This window comes from Haliotis asinina, chromosome 4 (genome assembly GCF_037392515.1).
Source record: "Haliotis asinina isolate JCU_RB_2024 chromosome 4, JCU_Hal_asi_v2, whole genome shotgun sequence".
NCBI classification, from domain to species: Eukaryota; Metazoa; Mollusca; class Gastropoda; order Lepetellida; family Haliotidae; genus Haliotis; species Haliotis asinina.
The window spans coordinates 26,136,112-26,159,370 of NC_090283.1; the positions used below are offsets into that span (position 1 = coordinate 26,136,112).

The following is a 23,259-nucleotide window of genomic DNA, read 5'->3' on the forward strand; positions in this document are numbered from 1 at the left end:
GGGCAGAGTTGATTTCATATTTGCCTGTTAAATTTTACAAAGATCCATTCTGAACTCACCTCATGAAAATTATTTATACTACACTAAAATAGCATGTAAGTCTATGGAAATTAAGTCACGTGTCTGAAAATAAGTGACACAAGTCTAAGTCTCCCAACATAATACACAACAAAAAAGACCAAGAAAACGAAAGAACCTTTTGACAAAATAGCTCAACAAAACAATCAAATCCTCAAAAAACAAGAACAAAACAGGATTTGCACCAATGAAAAGTCAGCTGGTTTGAAAGAACATAAAACATACACAGATGAGTCCAACAAAACGATCCTAATTATGCTTAAAACAGAACATCAGATAAAAAAGGTGTGGAGATTTTTGTGCCTTGGCATAGGCTGTGGTATAAAACAAAGCTGATGCATGAAAAAATAAATACTGATAAAATTTCAGTCAATCAGTGTCAATGTTGGTTTGAAACCAAATTAATATTATTCCAGGAATAACTAGATGTGCTGGTAAGAAAACCGAATCAACCCACCTTCAGTACCGTTAACCCGAAGTCACGTTTTAAGTGAGTGAGTTGGATTTTACGCCTCATTTAGCATTATGCCAGCAGTGTCACAGCTCGGGACACCAAGGGCTGGAAATAACTTTAAAATTGCTAGTGTACTCCTTTACAGTGGCACACGTCAAATCACTGGATAACTTTTCCACTATACCTCTATCTTGTTCATTTATTAAATAAACAGCATAATCAACACTGGAAAGTCAGCTGGACATTGGTGCAGAGTGATATACCAATTTCCTTGCCCAATAGAAAGAAAACACTGGACTGGGGCATCGAGCAATGGGTTATTTCCACCCTGACACCAGAAATGGGCTTCACAAATTGTATCCGTGTGGGAAATCAAATCAGTGCCATGGGCATGATGAATGAATGCTTTAACCACTAGGCTACCCCAAGGACTTCTCATGACAAAAATGGAGTAAAATGCAAACATTCACTTAAGGCAGTCCTATTTCATAAGGTTTCTATTCAATGAATATTGACAGGTATAAATAATAAACTCCCCATCCCACCTCATCTTCAACATGCCCCTCAGATCCAGGCAAGTTCAAATCTGTGTCATATTCTCATCAAATCTTGTGCGATATTTCAGCTTAACCATCATAGCTCAGGTCATCCAACATGCGGTATGTTTCAGGGACTACATGGCTACCATGTATTCATCAACAGTTTTTACACTTTAAAACCTACTTACGCCTTACGATCTAAAACACACGACAATAGCAAAATCAAGTCTTACTGTCTGTGGGAAACATACATCGGTAATCTTCTTCTGAACTGTGAGAATCTACTCAGTATGAACACTGTAAACACAAGCTATACACAAAATAGGAATATTTAAACAGATTCACGCCACTACAACAGATAACCTTTCACAGCACTGTGCATTCGGGCAAAGAAAACTCCATTCCGAAGACTCAGTCATGGAATTCCTGTTTGCTGAAAGATATGGGCAGTTTTGGAATCTCAACAGACAAGATTTATCTCCCATAGTGAGAGTAATCTCCCCTTCTCACACCTTGTCGCCAGCTGGACCAGGCAGGTTTACTCTTAAGTTCATTGGCTGGCTATTGTGACCGAGTCCTAGATCATACGTTTCTGGTTCCTGGAAATAGAAAGACAACATTGTAGAAGTTGAACTGGTTGTGATTCCCATTAGGGCTGAAATGGTACACCACACTGTATTCATACTGCAGCATTTTGTTTTCGGTTTGATACAATGAAATTCACTTTGAAATACAGTGTGTTCGGTTTTAGTACTGAAAATATCATCTTACTCACCTTACGCACATTACAATTCTGTGCCGCTAAATTGTCAACAGTTCAAATGGATGAATGAGATCATGTAAAAACACTTCTGTTTCAGTTCCAATTCCAGGAAGATTTCTTCTTGAAACTCTAATCAAACCGTCAGAGCCTTTCCATGAAAACATTTATGCTGTCGAATTTCACTGTTAATGAACCACACCGAATTGTATCAAACAGAGAACTGTGTACCGCGATACCTACTAATCCATGGCATGGCAAACCATTGCAACCCTAATTCCCATTCACACACTCTACAAAGAAACAATGAATGCATAGTCATGTGTTATGATTGTCACTCATTTAACATTTTAGCTCACTGTAGCCTACCTGGCCCTGTCTTTAACAAAAATAAGATCACATGAAAATAAATTCTAAGAAGAAATATGCATGCTACGTTTGGAGTTCTGTCTGTCAATTCACTGAGACAAATCCATGGTCAAAACAAGGTAAAAAATTCATACAAAAACATCGGTGGAAAAAAAAGTGGAACAGAAATGACAAACATATGGCCTTAATCTTTTATGTTTTAAGTTAGCTCCAAATACCCCCCAAAAAAGCATCAAATTTCAGCATGGTCCAAACGCTTGCATATCACCACAAGAGAACATTTGGTTCAGCGCCATTGATATACCACAGTTCACTATTTGTTATGAGTGCAGAGAGAACAAAGAGAGAACTGTGTCAATATTTTAATGATAGTTTGCTAACAACTTTTTTATTTTTAGGATTTAAATTCTACAAAAGCCTCACGGAGTTGGCCTGATGCTTCGATTATGATCTGCGTTTCAATGAGTACTATATGTTTAGGCCAGAGCAATTTTATTTCTCATTTTATGGATCCAAATGCCATATTTTTTCAAGAATAGGAAAAACACAAAATCAGTATTTTCCCCCACTCAAAAAATAAAATCCTAATGTTTTCTTGGCCAAAAATGTAAACTTACAAGAAAAACTTTTTTTCAGATTGGTGTTTTTTTGTTTTTGTTTTTATGCACTTCATAAACTGCCAAAGTTAAAATACTTTGAACATTTAGAAGGAATATTACTTTGATTAGATATTCTTTTTCCCTCCTGCCATGGGGTTTTATGAGTGCAAAAATCTGTAAAACATGAAATAAAATTGGTTTGGCCTTATCACTTTTCATTTTAGACTGCTATTCATAGCTCCACTTTTGAGCCAAACGGACTGAAGGTGTCATCATTTGCAAGATCAAGCATGTATATTCTAATGTTCATTGGCCAAGCAGTTTCTGAGCAAATGATCTTCACAAACACACAGCAAACAAACAGGCCACAATACAAGTTAATATCCAGGTAAGATAAAGAAGCTATGCTGCATGAATGTAGTAAGTTCATAATAAACCTTCTCCTCTTAAAAACAATATAATGCATGCATACAAGAATTTTCTTCATTTCGGACATAAAGAGTTTGAGTAATAAATTATCACACTAGAACAACCAATCAAATTGGATCAGTATCCAAACATTTACTGAGATATGGAGCAAATTATTTACCAACATGTGGTTGGCCAAATTATTGAAAAATATTCAGTGTATTAAAAACATATATATATTCAATGCATTAAAACAGCATCCTCAACCAATTTGTGTACACCACAACCCAACCTTCACCAAGACCAGTTGTGTGCCAGCAAGAGTGCCTGGATGAGTGCAGTGAGGAGTGCCATGAAACAGTCTTCTAGGACAGATGAAAGGAAACACTAACACCTGAATAAAACTCAGACACAGTGAAGAAGTGAGTGAGTTTAGTTTTATGCCACACTCAGCAATTTTCCAGCCATATGGCAGCGGTCTGTTAATATATCGACTCTGCACACGACAATCCTGTAATCAACAGCATGGGCAAGATCTGCGCAACTGTGAACTGATGACGTGTCAACCAAGCCAGCAAGCATGACCTCTTGATCCCAATAGTTGCCTCTTACAAAAAGCATGGGTTACTAAAGGTCATTGTTCTAACCGACCCATGAACGTCTTGGGGTAGAATAGGCCTTCAGCAACCTATGGTTGCTATAAAAGGCAACTATGCTTGTCGTAAGAGGCAACTATGCTTGTTGTAAGAGGCAACTATGCTTGTTGACAGGATTGGGTGGTCAGGCTTGCTGACTTGGTTGACACGTCATCAGTTCCCAATTGCGCAGATCGATGCTCATGCTGTTGATCACTGGATTGTCTGTTACAGACTCGATTATTTACAGACTGCCGCCATATAGCTGGAAAATTCTCACTCAGAATTCTAGCCTTGACCTCCACGGGGCCTGACTGGGGCCACCAGAAATGGGCTTCACCCATTGTAACCATGTGGGGAACAAATCTGGGTTTTCAGCGTGACAAGCAAGCACTTCAACCACTTGGCTACCCCAAATACATGATAAATATGCTGGAGAATAGTTCCCTGGTAGGCATTGTTAAACAGTGGATACATAATACACTTCAGACTTGAGGATGCTGAACTGTGTTTTCCAGGTATCACTCATGGCAACAGATATATATTTTATGAGTGCTTCAAATTTACTGGCACATTTTCATACTGCAGTAACATGCACAGCTGTTTTTCATGATTACTCTTCACAAATGCCTTGACATAAATTTTATTCCATTCCCTAACTAGATCACCTATCCAATGTTCAGTGGAAACAATTAAATTGAAATGACTTCTCATTCTACAAACTATGTTACATTTATTTCATTCTCGCTTTCATTGATTTAAACTCCTTAAAGCATTAGTTTCCATTATAAACATCACCATGTCTGGGCAAATCGGACAAAAAAGCAGAATACATTCTTCTGTCACCCATGAACGATACACAGGCTAAGTAGGGTGGTCATACCTGTGTGAGTGAGAAGATAAAGCATCTAAATGAGTGAGTGTGAGGGTGAGTGAGTGAGTTCGTGGGTTGAGTGAATGAGGAAATGTGGGTAGATGGACAACTGGGTAGATTGGTAGGTAGGTGAGTGAGCGAGTGAGTGGATGATTGGGTAGGTGTGTCAGTAAGTGGACAACTGGTAGGTAAGTGGGTGAGTGAGTGAGTGAGTAAATATGTAAGTGGACAAGTTGGTAGGTAAGTGGGTCAGAGAGTGTATGAGCGGGTGGATGAGTGGAAAAATTGGTAGGTAGGTGGGTGAGAGAGTGCATGAGCGGGTTGATGAGTGGGTAGGTAGGTGAATAACTGAGCAATTGAGTGTGTTGACAAGTGGATAGGTTGGCAGGTAGGTGAGTGAGTGAATGAGTGTGTGGATGAGTGTACAAGTTGGTAGGTAGGTGGGTGAGGGAGTGTATGAGTTGGTGGATGAGTGAGTAGGTAAGTGGGTGAGTCAGTCAGTCAGCTAGAGATCCATGTCGGGTATTGAAACCTTTGCATGCTGATCACTTAACCGCTGGTCTATCACTGTATCCCATAGCACAAGCATAGCCTAATGCAGGGCACTGCCTTCCTGTAAACATGGTAAAGGTTGGAATGTACTTGTCAGTGTCACAAGATTTTCACACAACATAAACACAGGCACTGTAGCTCACCCGACATTTCAAATAAATCAAGATGGTAAAAATAAAAATGTTGGCAAGAGAGGCATGTTTGTGCTGACAACATATCATGCTATGTGGTAAGACTACAGGCTGAAACAGTCTAGAGAACAACAAGTGCTATGAACCGAAGCCGAGCTAAACATCAAAACCAAATATCTACCTCATGCATCAACTGCGTCCTGGAACAAAACAACAACACACGTTACACAAAAATCACTACAGGTTAGAATCAGCCACAGGCAGGACGCTGACACCTGTATCTTGTACAGTACTTCAGCATACAATACCAGCATAACCGCTGTTAATCTGTGACTTATGCTTGATGCATCTCCTGTGTCTTTTCTGTGTATCTGTGAGTTGCAATTCATGCATTTACTGTCTCTTTTCTGTTTATCTGTGAGTTGGGATTCATTTATCCATGTTATGTATGTCTTCCACCTGTGAGAATATGTAAGTTGATTTTCATTCACTTTCTGTCTGAGTGTATGTCATAACTTTTGCAAACCTGTAAGCTTCATGTATTTTTCTTGTGTAGCCTTCCTATTGAAATTAGACACTGCTAAGTCTATTCTTCCTCTCGCTCTTCTCTCTACAGGCTCACCTATTCAAAATCATTCGCACCTCTATTCTGTGTTCCTACTTGTGGGCACCTTGAGCACGGAAAGGTGCTTTATAAATGGACTATTACTATTATTATTATTTATTATCATTCCTTGTGTATTTACCTCTGTCCTTAACAGTCGCATTTGTTCGGAACCCGATAATCCAATTCACACAATAACTCATTACCTGTTGATTCATTAATCCCGAGCTTAACTCTCCATATCCAGCCGCAAATCAGCGTAACAGATCAGCTAATTACACAGATTTCTTTCAACTCAAGTGAGTATTTGAGTTTTGATTGTTATGTGTCTGTATAATCTATCAAGACATCAATGTATGCATTGATTGATTGTTTTATTAACATTCAAGCTGTTATGTCTACGAGAGTAATAAAGTCATTTGATACATGTACCTGCGTTCCCATGTTCTTTCCTTGGATTGTCGTAGTGTACTACTGTAGTGGTGTTCATAAAAGTTTGTTTTAGCAGTCAGTATGTTTCACTATCTGAACGTTTTTGATGAAAAAGGAAAGTGTCAGGATTAACATGGCCTGACTGTACATTACACACATAATGTAGTGCACATTGTCTATACTAAAAGAACATGGTAGTTGTGTGCACTTCGGTGAATAGTTATGTTGATTTGTTTTGAGCATGTAAATAATCAGGTGAATATACTGGTGTTGATTCAGCATCTGAATGGTAGTGTGAAATATCTACATGAGGCAAAACATTGCATTATTGCTGAACACACAGTTAAAACAATCTCACATTTTTGTAAAAAGAAAACAGAATCAGCATTAGCAGCATGCACTTTCTGAAATGAAAATAGATCAGGTCACATTTCCTTGACTGTGATAAAATAAGAACAAATATTTGAATCTTCTAGGACTAAACCCAAGCTTAACATCAAACTGAACAATACACAGAAATGTCACTTTTACAAGAGGACCTCTGTGCCTAGATTTTTTAAGCCCTCTTAGCGCAAAGCTAGTCGTAAGTGCCATGCATTAATATTAACTTGCGACTATCTTAGCGCTAAGACAGATTTGAAAATCTAGGCCCTGTTGCTTCTTTCACCATCGTCCAAAGTAACACTTCATTCAGTTTGCATATAAACCCAGAATTCATTCACTACCATCATTCTTTATGGCCTCAATGGCATGACAATGTCTGGTTGCATGACAAATATGGTTAAACCCATGAACATCTGGGTTAGGCCTGATCTTCACCAACTCATGCTTTTCAAAGATGTGATTTAACAGGATTGGGTGGACAGGCTATGTGCTTGTTATGTCAGTCACTAGATTGTCTGGTCCTGAGTCAATTATTCATCGATGAACAGCATATCACACGAATATTGCTGAAGACATCTCTGCTCCAGAGAGCATGACGGAGAATAGACATCTGTTATGCACTGGAGTGAGTGAGTATTGTTTTAGGTCGCTTTTAGCAATATTCCACCAATATCACGGGGGGACACGCGACATGGGCTTCATACATTGTACCCATGTAGGGGATCAAACCCGCGTCCTTGGCAAGCTGAGCAAACTCTTTCACCACTAGACTACACCACTTCCCCTTTTTCAGTGTAAAACAGTGGTGACATAATGCATTTCAGAAGTTAGGGTACTGCTGGCTTAATGTCAGACTTAATGCTGTTTCAAAACAAAACGTATGGAGCACTCACAGATCTTAACATTTGACAATAAAGTGGTCATTCTTCTGGTTTGTTGGAATCAGCCATTCTACAGCTACAACATACTGATCTGTAAGTAAGTCCCAAACAACGCACCACTGATGGATATATTGTTGACAATCTGAGTGACTGTATCTGTAAATAACTGAAACCAAACCAGACAATCCAGTGATCAACAGCATGAGCATCAATCTATGCAACTGGGATACGATGACATGTGTCAACTAAATCAGATAGCCTAACCACCAGTTCCTGTTGGTCGTCTGTTGCAAAGCAACAAGCATCTGAAGATCAGTTATAACCTGGATCTTCATGGGAGAGCATTACAAGAGACACAAGACTGTAAACAGGCTTCAGTGTTTAGGCAAACATGGCACTTGACCGTGGCTTAACACTGCTAAGCCTTCATCACAATCCGGCTTCACCTGCAATACAGTGAAGCACTATCTGGGATGCACACAGATGCACAATGTTGCACATGCAGAAGCAGCAAAAAAATTCTAAATTCCTTGATGCATAACTTCACACAAACTCAACTGTTGTAAGATTATTACATTGCAATATCAGGTCAATGATTTGTTTCTACAGAATATTCAGTAAATTGGGTTTTACACCACTTTTAGCAATATTCCAGCAATATCACAACAGGGGACTCCAGAAATGGGCTTATCATGTTGAACCCATGTGGGGAATCAAACTCAGGTCTTTGGTGTGACAAGCTAACACTTCAACCACAAGGCTACCCCACATCCTTTCTACAGAAAGAAATGACTGATGACATAAGGGCAAACACTGCATCATGTAACAAGGTCAAAATGACACTGAAAAAAAACTATTTCAAATGCAGAGGGCTATCTAATACTTCCAAGAGATCTGCTCTAAAGTGTAAACTGATGGATTAAGGACCACACCTGAAAGCAAGGCAAGGCCATGTCAGTATATTCAGTTTTAGTACACAACATATACATCGCAAGTCAGTCAGCTATGGGTTGGTGGTTTTCGCAGTGTCCATATGCGCAAGGGGTTACCAGTCTCAAAGTCAGTCTATGAGCATCTTTAGAAGCCAGGCCTGTTGGTTTTGAGACAAGCCCGCACACACCTTCCATTACGTCAAACTGTTAGTCAGTCCTCATGCTAACACATCAACCAAAGTTAGTACTATCTTCCTCAAAGTAGATCAGGCTAATTAATTATACTCACCAATCAAATATCAAATAACTGCGTGAAAAATAAGTTGGATTCAATCACACTGAAGTCAGGATTATTGTCATTAAGGGCAGCATATTTTTAAATGTATTTTTCGAAGGAACCAAATTCTGAACATGGGCCAGTCAGTCGAGGGAGGAGGGGAAACATAATAAGACAAAATTATCTGAATAATATTCTTGATTCTCATATATTGTAATTCTTATGACAACTCCTCACGTCCTTTGGACTGCGTCCGCGAATGATTAAAATTTTAACATACATAACAAGGCAGTAGGTCTTAGGTTCAAGTGAACAGTGTTGGAATGAAAAAAAAGCGTCTCTTTGGATGGGGTGGGGTTTGGGCAGTCAGCAACAAAATTTGGTTGGTTGAGCAATGAGAAACAAAGAAAATAAAAGTGCTGCCCTAATTGTTATCACATTAAAAAAGGTCACTGTGTCCTTCAGAACTGCATGTGTGGTACTTCATTCATGGGATGATGTCATTCCTCATCTCAGCATTCAGCCAATCACAGAGACCGAATCACTGAGTTAAACTGCCATCTTTAGTAAAAGAACAATACAATTGGGCAGGCTATATTTTACCTGTGTCATTTATCACTAATTACTTTAAAAAACACAATTGTCTGACTGGGGAGCTAAATCTTTTAACAGTGCATTCAAGTCAGCTGGCTAGTACGTTAAGAGTGAATGACGATATCATTTACTTCACAACACTTTTAACCTTTGCTTATATTTTAGATGTCCAAAGCCACACATCCTTTTGTTACACATATGCTCCATCAAAATTCATTCCTTGTAAGGTGTTTTGTATGTGTACTCTGTGTCAATAGTGGAGTGGACAGGATTCAGTAGCTTTGAAACCATATCACTTCCCCACACTGACACTTGCAAGACTTGTACCATCACAACACTATGTTAGGTTTGGAGATAGTCTTTACTGATCTGATGCCTCTTTTATGGAGAATATACAAGGACATACCTACCGATATATCATCTTCAAAACACCTGCTCATGTTAGTTCTGATGATAGGAAGATCGTGACATAATGAAGATCACAACTGTGAACCACAGACAATGATTTCACCTTACCTTGATCATTATTGTGATATACAGAACAAGATTTTACTCTAGAAAGATCACAATTGTGATACGCAGCATAAGACCTCTATCTACATCACAACTGTGTTCCATAGCACATGACTTTACCAAGATCACAACTGTGACACACAAAACTAGATCCTACTTTTCCAAGATCACAAATTGTGATAGGTAAACCAAAATGTCACTTAACCAACTTTGCAATTGTGATACACGGACAAAGATCTTTCTTTACCAAGATCACAACTGTGACCCACAACACAAAATCTTACTTTACCATGATTACAATTGTGATTCAGTGACCAATATGTCACTATAGTGTAATCAAAGTTTATCCATGTCATGATCCCAGACAGAGCATGGTCTTACTTAACGTGGATCATATTGATCACACAACCTTGATAACACCAGTGTTGGAAAATGAAACAGGATAATATACAAACAAACAACACAAACTATCAATTTGTTTTATTTTCTATAAAGAATAAATAAGTATTATCTCAAAGCATCACATATGTATGCAATCACAGGCTGCTCCACCTCCTACTGATGTACATAGTATCCATAGCAACCAATTTCAGTTTTAAAATGTTAACAGTGAAACAATAGCTGTACAAAGCTGGGTACATGTCACTATATGAGTCATGTCAACTGCAGCTATGCACAATAATTCAGCATGGACTGTTCTAAATGTAGACAAGGTCTGATCCGCACATTCTGTGGTGATCAGATCAGATCAGAACATTCTGTGGTGATCAGATCAGAACATTCTGTGGTGATCAGATCATAACATTCTATGTGGATCGGATCGGAACATTCTGTCATCAGATCAGATCAGAACATTCTGTGATATGTTCAGATCAGAACATTGTGACTGTCAGATCAGAACATTCTGCGGTGATCACATCAGAACATTCTGTATTCAGATCAGATCAGAACATTCTGTGGGGATGCGAGTCTATTTAGATCAGATCAGAATATTCAGTTGTGATCAGGTCAGAACATTCTGTTGTGATCAGATTGGAACATTTAGTGTAGATCAGATGAGAACATCCTGTGATCACATCAGAACATTCTGTGGTAATGAGATCAAAACATTCTGAGGTAATCTGATCAGAACATTCCAGGATAATAAGTAATTTGATTATCCAATTGGATAATCTGTGTGTATTAATGGCTGACAATGGTCCACCATAGAAAATACTTCATGCTCAACATTGATAGGAACTGGATGTGATAATAATTGATATATATTTTCCACAGTGGTACAGATCTCTCAACTTTTAACACTGCAAAGGGTCTCAGTTTAAGAGAGGCCAAATCCCTTGAGGACTGCTAGCAAAATGGCTCTTGTAAAGGATCAGGGTAAATCTCAGGGTCTGTGGGAAAATGGAGCTACAAAAGTTGCTTGAAAGGGCTAGATGAAAATCATTCGACATGTTGCTTTATTGAAAAATATACACTGATCTCTGGACATGCCAGTTGTGTTGAAAAAATTCTAATGTTTTAATGTTGGTAAAAAAGTAACTATTTAGCTGACCTCATTTCAGGAAATACAAACCCTGTACAACCATGTTTCGAACCTTGGCCCCAATTTTCTTGGTAATATCACAGCAAGTCACACTCAGCAATATTCCAGATATATGACAGTAATCAAGTCTGGACCAGACAATCCAGTGATCAACATCATGAAAATCAACGTCACAACTATAATAGGATGACATGTGTCAACCAAGTCAGAAACCCTTGCCACCTGATCCCATTAGTTGCTTTTTACAACAATCATGGGACACTGAAGATCAATTCCAACCCAGATCTTCATGGGTAAAAAAAACTCTTCAAGCAAAGGTATGGTGCTGACCCAATCTGAACCCTAATCTTCTGTGACAAAGGGGATACAACTCAGAACAGACAATGAGACCCCTCTCAGACAACTGGTCCATACCAGGGAGTATGGTATTGTGTTTTCACATTTATTAATTTCCAGTGGTAATTCCACTCCCAATTTTTTCTTTGGATTTAAGAATCTTTGAGATCATAATTTTAAAATCATCTTTCCACATCAAATTTACTGGCCCTAATTATGCATAAGGTAATAAAAAAAATCACAGAAAACACTTCACGCTTCAAAGTACAGATCATTTAACAAACACATACATTTGTCAAGTTTACACATATTTATGACACAACAATCTCCAAACCATGACAACATAATTATAAATATAACACTTTGTGAGTCAACAAACAAGTGGGAAAGGTGGGTTGTGGGTTGCACACTACTTGATCAGTAGTTTAGTCATATTGAGAGAGTGAGTTTTTGTCTTATGCCACACTCAGCAATATTCCAGCTATAAGGTGATGGTCTATAAATAATCAAGACTGACAATCCAGTGATCAACATCATGAGCATCAAACTCTGCAAATTGGATAGTATGACATGTGTCAACCAAGTCGGCGAGTTTGACCACTCAAACCTCTTTGGTTGCCTCTTATGACCAAGATGGGTTACTGAAGATCAAATCTAACCTATATACTTTCAAAAGCTCTCTTAACACTAAGATAGTCTTAAGTGCCATACATTAACGTTAATGTAAGACTATCTTAGCACTAAGAGAGCATGGTATATCTTGGCAATGGATCTTCAAGGGTATTTCAGTTATAGCAAGGTGTGTCATTCTGAAGCAGAATGATGTTACCCTGACAGAATTCATGATATGTTTTAGTCAATCACACAGGCAGAACATTCTTCCAAACTTCATAAAAATTCACCCAGAGTAGTTGTCATCTGTGTGTTGCTATGGTAACATACACCGAAATTCTGGTAAAGATTTTGACCAAGCATTTCAGTACCCTTACACCAAGTTGGTAAAATTCATGCAAAAATATCTTCTTTTAGAAGTAATTGCTCAAATGTATTAGAAATACCATTAGTTGGAGGGAAATGGTGGTTACATGAACAGACATGATAATAATATTTATGGTACAAAATATATAAAAATATGTATAATATAATTATGTTTTTACCCAGAGGGGATGGAATATTAGCCTCATTTACACAGTAAGAAGATGAAGTTCACTTATGAAATACTGACTTATGAAAGTGAAGGTATTCCAAAATTTCTGATACTGATGTAGCTAATCTGTCATGGCAGGAGTAAAAAAACAGATAACAGTCATTTAGGCCAACTACATCTACGTGATTAAAAAACTAAGAAAATGTTTTGAAACTGTCATGAAAAAACTGAGACGTGTTCATATAATGAATGAGAAATAGATTGTCTTTTCTTATCAATTTTGCACAGTTTGGACTTTATTAGAGAGTGAGTTTGGATTAATGCCACTCTGAAAGTATTTCCATAGTATCATGACAAGCCAGCTTGATTTGGGATGACAGCCCTCACCGATGCATATCTTAGACAGTTACAAAAAGCCTGTTAGCACAAGGGCCCTTTTCGCAATGCGATCATAGCACTACGACTGTTGTATGTTCAGGTTAAAGTATAGAAATCACTGTCAACTTAGTGCTGAGTTCGCCATGTGAAAGGGGCTCAAATCTGCTATGGTCTTGTCATAAAGACCCTGAAAAATATATATCCAAGAAAGCCCATGCAAGCATAGAGTTCGTGGCAAATCTAGATTTCATTTTATTTAGTGACTATTTTTTATGGACATTTTGATTTCTACAAAATATATTCATTTCAGAGGCAAGATGTTTGTCAAAGGTCTGTCACTGACAAATCAAGAATCATGACCATAGATTCATGTTCTTAGGATTCTGACACACAAAGGGAAGCAACTCCCCACACAGTTCACTGAGATGGATCATTGTCCTCCCTATGTTCTTTACTTAATAGAAGCAAAGATATCATCTGTGAATATAAACCAATCAGTTATCATTAATAAGAAGCACGTATTGATAAATATAGAAAATTACCTTTGACCAAAAATGACAAAAAAGTCTTAAAGAAATTAACCTATTTCCCATCACTGTGAATTGAACAATAACTATACTTTACAAGAAACATTTCTGTATTATATTATCAATGAAACACACAATTATACACAGATAATAATTAACAAGTTTCCCCATTGATGATATTTCTGATTATCTTTTTAGCCAGCCTGAACATAATTGATTTGACCACAAAAAGTGACTGACAGCAAAGACCAATTGTTTTCTATTTACAAATAAGTCATGCGAAAGGATTAAAACATTACAAAATACAACACAGGTTGTGTTTGATTGAAAACATGCTTCTTAAAGCATTTTTGTATTTCTACACATAAATACTATGCTTCAAGAAAAAAATTTGATTTTTAACATTTTTAACCAAATCAGTTTGCCCTCTGCACACAGACCAAATAAACTGGTCCTGACTACACAACATCCACATGAGGTACACCAGTCAAGTTAAATAGGGATGTTCATGTATCAAAAACTGCTAGTATAAAACACACAATTATGCACCAAAAACTTGGAGTGAGTTAGTGTGTTAGTTTTGGTTTCATGCTGCTTTTAGCAATATTCCAGCAATATCACGGACACCAGAAATTGGCTTTATACTATCTCCATGACTGGGATAAAACACGGTTTTCGATGTGATGAGTGAATGGTTTATCCACAAGACTACCCCTCAACCCAATGAATAATTTTGAGTCTCTGACAACTGCAGACCTCAATTTTACTGTATTCCTACTACAGACTCAGAGACATATTTGAATTACAAAATATTCACAAACAAAAGAGGTTGATTCCACAAAGTGTCATATAATAAATACAAAATACATTTAGTACATATCCATTCATAAGTTAGTTATGCATGAGATCGCATTGAAGTTTTATCTCAGATCTTGGCCATGTAAAGATATAATCATGAAAATACAGGCACAAAATTCATTCATGTATCAAAAGTATTATTATCTTCACATCTGAAACATAATACGACTAATAACTGTCTCAGTAAAATAGGCTCCCTATTATTCGCTACTCTGCTATATTGAGTCTATCAAAACCTTAGCAGAAGGTCATGTCAGCTAACCTTTTGAATTGACCAATCAGAACACAGTTTACAAAATCACAATGTTAAAAGTCAAACACAATGTCAGAACTATTACCTCGAAAGCGTTTGTACTTAACAATTCTGAACACAATTTTACACACAATCACTTCCAAAAGAGATACAAAAAAGGGTGCTATTGTTAACAACAGCAAGTAAACAGACACTGAAAATAGCATTTTTGTCAATATTCATGGATGTCAGCACAAAAATAATAGCTAACGATAACCATGGCATCAGAAAACCCTAAGTGTCTATGCTGGAGGTCAAATATCTTTGTTTTGTGCGGTTTTGCATTTGTTGTCATTTTGTAAGTCCTGCCAGTTATCAGACTCAATATTGTGACGTAAATAATAATAATGAGCCTACATTTACTTAGACAGGACCAAGAAGTCATAAAGTATGAATGAGGTATAAAACTCCTTTTGGCAAACACACACTGGCAAGTAAAACAAATAAAAAAATGAATTTGTCGAGAGGATGACACTCACAAATAGGTACTAGTAATCTGTTTGCATAGACCACGACCGGACATTTATCAACTCATATACTGATAACTAACAAAAATACCTGGTGATTACTTTGCTGAAAATTATACACTGAGACAGTATGTTGAGTGAGTTGTTTAATGCCAGTTTGAGTGTACCAGGATAGCAGGTATTGTTTTTGATTTAATTTGCAAGGTATCATATACAGACATGTTTTATCATAAATAATCATATATTACATCCTAAACCTTTTGTTTGTAAAAACCTGTTAATATTATTTCAAAAAGTATTAAACATATTTGTATCTGCAATTTCTACTCAGCTTTTGAGATGCACTAAGTGATGAATTGATGCAGTCGCTATAGTCTTATGTACAGGGTTCATACCGATTATCAGCCATTAAATTTAAGGCCATTTTCACGCCTCTTCAATGTCCAATCTAAAGTAAGTTCTATAGAACTATATAAAACAGCTAAAGAAACACAACTCTGGCTTTTTGTCAAGTTTATGAATAGAGGACATGAAAATGAATGCTTACGTTTAACATGTTTGAGAGATTGCATTTTTTTTAAAACTGCATTTTTTTTGCGGTTCAGTATACATATAAAATACATCTCACTTACTTTGAACATAAATTTTCATGGGGCATTCACATTGAACATGCTCCTCCATTTCTTTTTCAAATCCCTACCTTCTTTCCAAACGGGTGAAGAATGTAATATTTAGGTGGATGGACAATTAATTACAAATTTGGTGATATGCATTAAACACATTGAAATACCATTCAAGATACAAACTGAATATTTTCAGTATTCAATAATGTCATTCAAGCTATCAGGCTTTGTACCAGGTGCTTATAATACAGGGTCTGTACAGGTCATCAGCCATCAAATTTAACGCCTTTTAGGGACCGATTAAGGTCTAATCAAAATATTTTGGGAAATACAGAAATACAGAAGATACAGAAGACCACATACATAGTTGAATCAACACAAGGTTGGTCAACTGTGGGACCAACCATCAGAGTATTTTGCTCCACAACAGAAATAGTCAACATCCACACTAAGGAGTGAAAGCTAACACAATTCAAGGCTTTATAGGATCAAATGTCCAGATTCCAGGCTGTGTGAACCCTGTAAGATTGATCGTATATATCCAGTCTGTCCTGGGGCACATATTGTGTCCTCATACCCATGTGCCAAAGAGACTAATGAGGTAGTGAAGTAATATCTGAATATTTAGCCAAGTTGTTAGGATTCACAAAATATTTTCAGCTAAGAAAATGAAATCATCATTTTGGAAAAGAAATTGGACTTTATTTCACTGATCAAGTCTAAAAGAGCCTTTAATAAATTTTCCTTTCCAGTTTATCACTTAAGAGTTAGATTAAATACAGCTACAATGTTGGTGTCTCAATAATTTCTGTGTCAGTGTCTCTAACACACGAATACAATCAGAATCTTTGAAATGCAAAATATATGAACAAAAAATGACAAAAAATGATAAAATCCTCATAGCGATAGCGTATAATTTCATGAAAACGAATCAAAACCTCTCTTTCAAAAGTAATCTCTTCATAAATCTCTTCATATACTGACTCAAACAACACCAATAAGAACACCAAAACAAAACAGCATCACCTAAAGGTACACTTGTACTCAATAAACCTTCATTCCTAAGATACAATCATTGGTAACTGTCATTTATTATAGGTAAACAGCATGAGGGTTCACCAAAATTTATCTCAACTGAAAAAACACAGGGAGGGAGAGAGAGGAGTTAGAGACACACACACAGAAAGAGAGGGAGGCAGGGAAGCAGGGAGGGAGGAAGGAAGGACTACATACAGTGCTGCAGCAATATTTTCCTACCGCTAGAAAATGAGTCCCAATAACCGAAAGTGACAATTCTATAAATCTCTCAATGTTATCATTAAATGCTTCTCATATGAAGTACTATAAATAACACTATTTTGTTCACTTATTAAGTTCATCTCCGCTTCACTGAGATACATATCAAATATTTACAATCTGAGAATTTGTCTGTCTCCATAGATCAAGTCGAGCTCCAAACAGCAAAATGAGCTCCTTACAGTGACTCATATTACATTTTTGTATGCAAGAAAGCATACTAGCAATGTGCAGAAATTAAGAAGCCTTGTTTTGAATTCTGGGATGTTTGGCATTGCTTTCAAAGAAAACATTCTTATTTTGAGACTTAATTATATGTCTGATTTGTAAAAAACACTATAAATTATAAATTTTCATCATTGTTGGCACATACATTTATAAACAGAGCACCTAAGTAAGTTCACCTGGCGGGAATCCCACAATTATGCTGTCTGGCTGAAGCACTGGATATGTCTGTTTGTTTTAAAACTGCACCCAGCATATTCCAGCTATATGGCACAGGTCTGGAACTAAACAAGTCTGAAAGACTCATCTACAATGCTGGAAAATCTTTACAACTTCATCTGTCTGTGGAACTTCAGAGTCTGAGAATGGGTCTGAGTCCATGACAATCAGCTTGCAACAGGAACTTACTTTGTTCAGCACATTAACACATAATGATGAAAGCTACGGTGTGATTGGTCGATCGTCGCTGCCATTATCGACTGCAAACACATCCATCTTTGGAAAAAACAAAAGAAGAACAAAATAGGAAACCAAAGACACCCAGAAGACTCACTGACAAAACAGTCATAGAAATACAATAATAAGGCACTCTTAAGACGTAAAATTGTGACAATTTTGTGTGTGTATTAAGAATACTTAAGAATTAAGCACAGTTGTCATTATCTTCCTTAATATGTTGCTTTGTCAAACAATCATTTCTTTATTAGATCTTTTTGGGTTGAAAAAGACTAAAATGTTCCATTTCTTTAAAATTTAAAACATAAACTGCCCTACACTGACATTCTGTGTCTAATTTTTGTGCATTCTGCTGTGCAGAGGTATGTCCTGTAGGCATGCGAGCACCAAAAGATAACTCTTTTGGAGTAAGTGAGTTTAGTTTTACACCGCACTCAGCAATATTCCACCTATATATATAGGCAGCAGACTGTAAATAATCAAGTCTGGACCAGATAACCCACTGATCAGTGACCCTTTTCTCGAACATCAAATTGAAATGGCATGAGATAACCAACTCAACACTAAGTGGTGTCTTTTCTACAAATTTTGTTCAAATGGGCAGCAGAAAAGTGGGGTATTTACTATTTTTTTGCCAGTCTAATAGCATTGTACATTTAAATACACTTCGCTTCAATTCTTTATAGACCCCATGTTGTATATGAAAAAGAAATTACAAATCAATGGACAACAAGCAACACATGAAGCATTATAATGACAAAATAATCAATCAGTTTCAGAAATCAAGTTTTACATTCTACTCCACTTTTGATAAGGATTTTGTTTCCATCAAAGTGTTCTATTAAATACAGCCATATCTGATAATCCCTGTCAAAAGTTGAGTAGTATATATATTAAAACCACACCCAAGAAACGACGCCATGAAATAACACCCAAAACAAAAGTGGCATCTAGACAAGATGAAGAATCAACAGACACCAAAAATACCCTGCTCTGAAACATCACATGTAACAGTAAGCTCCTCACAGAGACAGCCCACTTGTGGAGCTCTCTACACTGTTGAAGGTACCGCTGTTGTTGACTAATGCTTAGTCCCTGAATATAATTATATAATTTTCATACTAGCAAATATATCCATTTAAATTGAAAAGGTGCCTGTGTGAGTTGAAACATTCAGGGGAAACCTAGACTTGCTTTATTTTGGAAAAACAATGTGGTTCAGGGTATGTGACTACCACTATTGGTACTGGAAGAAAGCTTAGTATTCTCAGAAAACAGGTGCTTGACAAAAATGTGGTACAAACAGTGTGCCAAACAGTTTCCAAATTTTGCTAGCCCCACAGGCTTTATATGTCTGAAAGTTACTAGCCTACAAAATATTCCACAAGCCCAAAATTTTGAATGTAAACACAGGTTTCATCATTAAGCTGTTAATATGATGAACATTTATATCAGGCCGTAATCATGCATGATTTAAAAGTATTGTAACTTAAAGGTCACATGCAACATAAAACACAACTTTGCAGATTCTGATACCTTTTGGTATGCACTTCATTAATTTCCCCCCAACGCTGGCGGAAAAGTGGTTTCAACAGCTATGCTGCGCTGCACTCATAACACATGTGTAGTGAGGTCGTGAACAGTAGTCTAATCTTGGTTGTGTTCATAAACAAGTAAATAATATACTTGTTACATGAAAAAAGAAACATGTTGATTGTGATAAGCAGACTCTGTCACACAGAAAACTCAATGTCTGGTTTATTGACACCTACATGTCTGCCTGTCTGTCTGCTAATGACTATATGTAATGTACAACTTCAATTACTGACCATCTGCAATTTGAAATTAACACCCATAGGGCTTATAAGCCATAAACAAAGGGCAGGCTAAGCGTATCGGCAAATGAACAAATGAACAATCACAAGGCATTGTTACACGTGAGTGCACATCCACCGGCCCTCATTGGGTCCGGTATTGTGGCTGCTTTGTTTTGGGATAGGTAAACCCAAGTACAAAATATTGCACTTTTGATTATACGCTTATAAGTTTGTATACTTGTTTTTTTCACAATCACCAATGCATTTTATATTTTATGAACAAGTGATAACTGTGTTTTAACCATATTTGATTTTTTGGATGCATGTGACCTTTAACAAGTTGGAGAGAGGGATGTATTTACAAAATGACCATCATAAAAATTCACAAGCAAGTCGGGCCAGTGAATGGAAATTCACTGGTCCGACTGGATTTCTACTAGCTACAGGCTAGAATGCCTGGGGCTATTTCACACACTGTGTACAGATCTCTACATACATGTTTACAGGTGCTCATCAGTGGTAGTCTCATTACCAATGCCAAGTTATTAATTTTTTGCACATTCCCCTTATAAGTTAGTTTTGAGAGAAAATATATATACTAATATTTCGGCCAAGATTTAGTCTGTTCCATAGTCCAGCATACATTTTCCTATAATTATTGAGGGTCAATGAATGTTACGTTTCATGTTGTCTACTAGATGCCACCTGCCTACCTGGTTAGACAAGAGCCCAGTTAATATACTGTCACCATTTACATATCCTTTTTGTAATTATGCATGGAGTCTATAATCGGCTGACTTGTGTTTGTGAACAAGTGAAAGAGGCTGTGACACCTGATACACATACCCCAGGTAATTTGTTAGAGATGTTGGTTACTTAAACTATTATGTACTTGAAGCAGTGAAACAGCATGTGAAAAGTTTCACACCTTTGAACCAGCGTGTTATCACAAATCCATCTGTACACAAATTCAAGTTCAGTATATAGTAAATCAATTGTAAATCTTCTCAGTTCACAATAATGGAATTCCCATAGATATCCACATAGGTGTACAAATCACTCCATCTATTGTAGCAGTGGTGATAACATGAAGGTGACAAAGGTGTCACAGGATAGGATGGTTCATGTTAAGTAGATAAGGGGAGATAATTAATCTAAGTTGTGAATTATCTCCCCTTCCAAAATTTGGTTTTATTATACAACCTTTCATCATTTTCCAACACTGGTAAAAGCAGAAACACTGTTACTCTGTAAAGGAAGTTTTCTATGAATACCAGCTTTTGATTCTCAATGAAAGTGGGGACATTCAAACAGCAACAATATCCACTGTCTGTTAACCATTCATAAGACAGTAACAATATTCACTGTCTGTTGACCATTCATAGACAGAAACAATATCCACTGTCTGTTAACCATTCATAAGACAGTAATAATTTTCACTGTCTGCTGACTATTCATAGACAGAAACAATATTCGCTGTCTGTTAAACAACATCTACCGACTGTTAATGCATGCAACATTTCATGAGGTATACATGTCTAATACTAAATCAACATGCACATGACACTCAGAAATATTAGTCTTATGGTGGAGGTCTGTAAATAACTGAATCTGGACAGGACAATCCTGTGATCAACAGCATGAGTCACGATCTACACCACTGGGATACAATGACATGACCAAGTCAGCCAGCCTGACCACCTGATCCCTTTAGCTGCCTCCAAGAGTGTGTTGCTTAAGTCCAATTCTAACCTGGTGCAGCCAAGACACACAGATATGTTTACAACGAGAAATGAGGTAGATTTTATGTCTACTGAAGTAGATGCCAACCTATGTTGATATTTTACAGAATAATGTCTAGAAAAATTGCCTATTGACCTTCACATTATCCGTGTGACATGCCTTTTCTTCAAAGCAGTCTCATGATATTTTCCCAAAGGAAGAACTACATCTACAGTCTTTCAAGTTACACTATTCCATTTGAGATCATGGTTGTTGAATCAAAACAATTTAAAAGGTGTCACCATCAAGCCACTTGCAACAATACTCCAAAAACATCAGCAATGGGCTTCGTACATTATATCCAAGTGGGCAATTGAATCTAGGTCTTCGGCATGATGAGCGAACGCTTTGACCACTAGGCCACCCTATTGCCCTGCTACCATTGATGACTCTAGTTTAATCAAAGTGCATGATACCTGTGACTGACATCACTAAAAGAAAGACATCTTTGTCAGCTTACTAATAATACCAGTTCCATAATAATTCCAGTATCTCAATTAACACAGGATTTCATTGTCAGCAAACTAACAATACCATAATAATGCAAGTGCATTCAATACAATGGATGCCTTTGTCAATTACCTCTTAATTCCAGTGTCATCAAAACGTAGGACACCTTTGCCTGACTTTTAATGACTGTGTCATGATAATACTAGTTCCATCATTGGGTAGGATGACTGTCAGAAGTCTTCTTCAGACATTGTATTGCCCCCAGTCTCAAAAATCAGAATGACAGTCAGCGAATACCATTGTTATTAAAACTAAGGACACCTTTGAAAGCTAACTCATGATGACAGTGTCATTGAAACAAAGGACACCTCTGCCAGCTAACTAGTAATGCCTGTGTCATTACGACTAAGGACACCTCTGCCAGATAACTAGTAATGCCTGTGTTATTATGACTAAGGACACCTCTGCCAGCTAACTAGTAATGCCTGTGTCATTGTGACTAAGGACACCTCTGCCAGCTAACTTGTAATGCCTGTGTCATTATGACTAAGGACACCTCTGCCAGATAACTAATAATACATCTGTCATTATAACTAAGGACACCTTTGCCAGCTAACTTATAATGCCCGTGTCAGTATAACTAAGGACATCTTTGTCAGCTACCTAAAAATGTCAATGTCAAAGTTGGTCCCCTGTTAATACCACTGTGTTCATATTAATACATGACAATTTTATGGATAGCAACTTCTTGTGTTCATATTACAAAGTGCTTGTGTCATATTTTTCATTATGCCCGTCTCAGTGTAATACAAGATTTGCAGCCACTTCATTCTTCCTCTGACAACCAACATGCCCGCTTGTTCACATCACATATACAACATGACAGAGTGTACTTACTTGCATGGGTAGTTTCCTGCTGGTATCGTTCTCTGCATGGTTCGAAGGTATGGAGGATAGCTCTGATTCACCGATAGACAGCTGACTGTGGTCAATTATCATGTCAGTGTCAGAGTCATTGTCACGATGAGACTCGCCCTGAAAATATC

General features: G+C 37.2%; 1 protein-coding gene across 7 annotated transcripts in view; it reads right to left on the bottom strand.

The window, feature by feature from the left end:
* Positions 1–925: 925 nt before the first annotated feature.
* Positions 926–23,259, bottom strand: part of LOC137281424 (sodium/hydrogen exchanger 9-like) — a 49,959-nt gene continuing 27,625 nt past the window's right edge. For 3 of the 7 annotated variants that reach the window (XM_067812644.1, XM_067812640.1, XM_067812639.1), the window contains 2 exons: positions 23,111–23,248; positions 926–1,670 (listed from right to left, as the gene is read on the bottom strand). In XM_067812644.1, the coding sequence (XP_067668745.1) occupies positions 1,578–1,670; positions 23,111–23,248 (231 nt within the window). In that variant the 3' untranslated portion in view covers positions 926–1,577. Of the gene's footprint in view, positions 1,671–5,580; positions 5,600–8,921; positions 8,940–17,998; positions 18,204–23,110; positions 23,249–23,259 lie in introns of those variants that run through there. The other 4 variants (XM_067812642.1, XM_067812641.1, XM_067812643.1 and 1 more) reach the window with 4 other exon arrangements.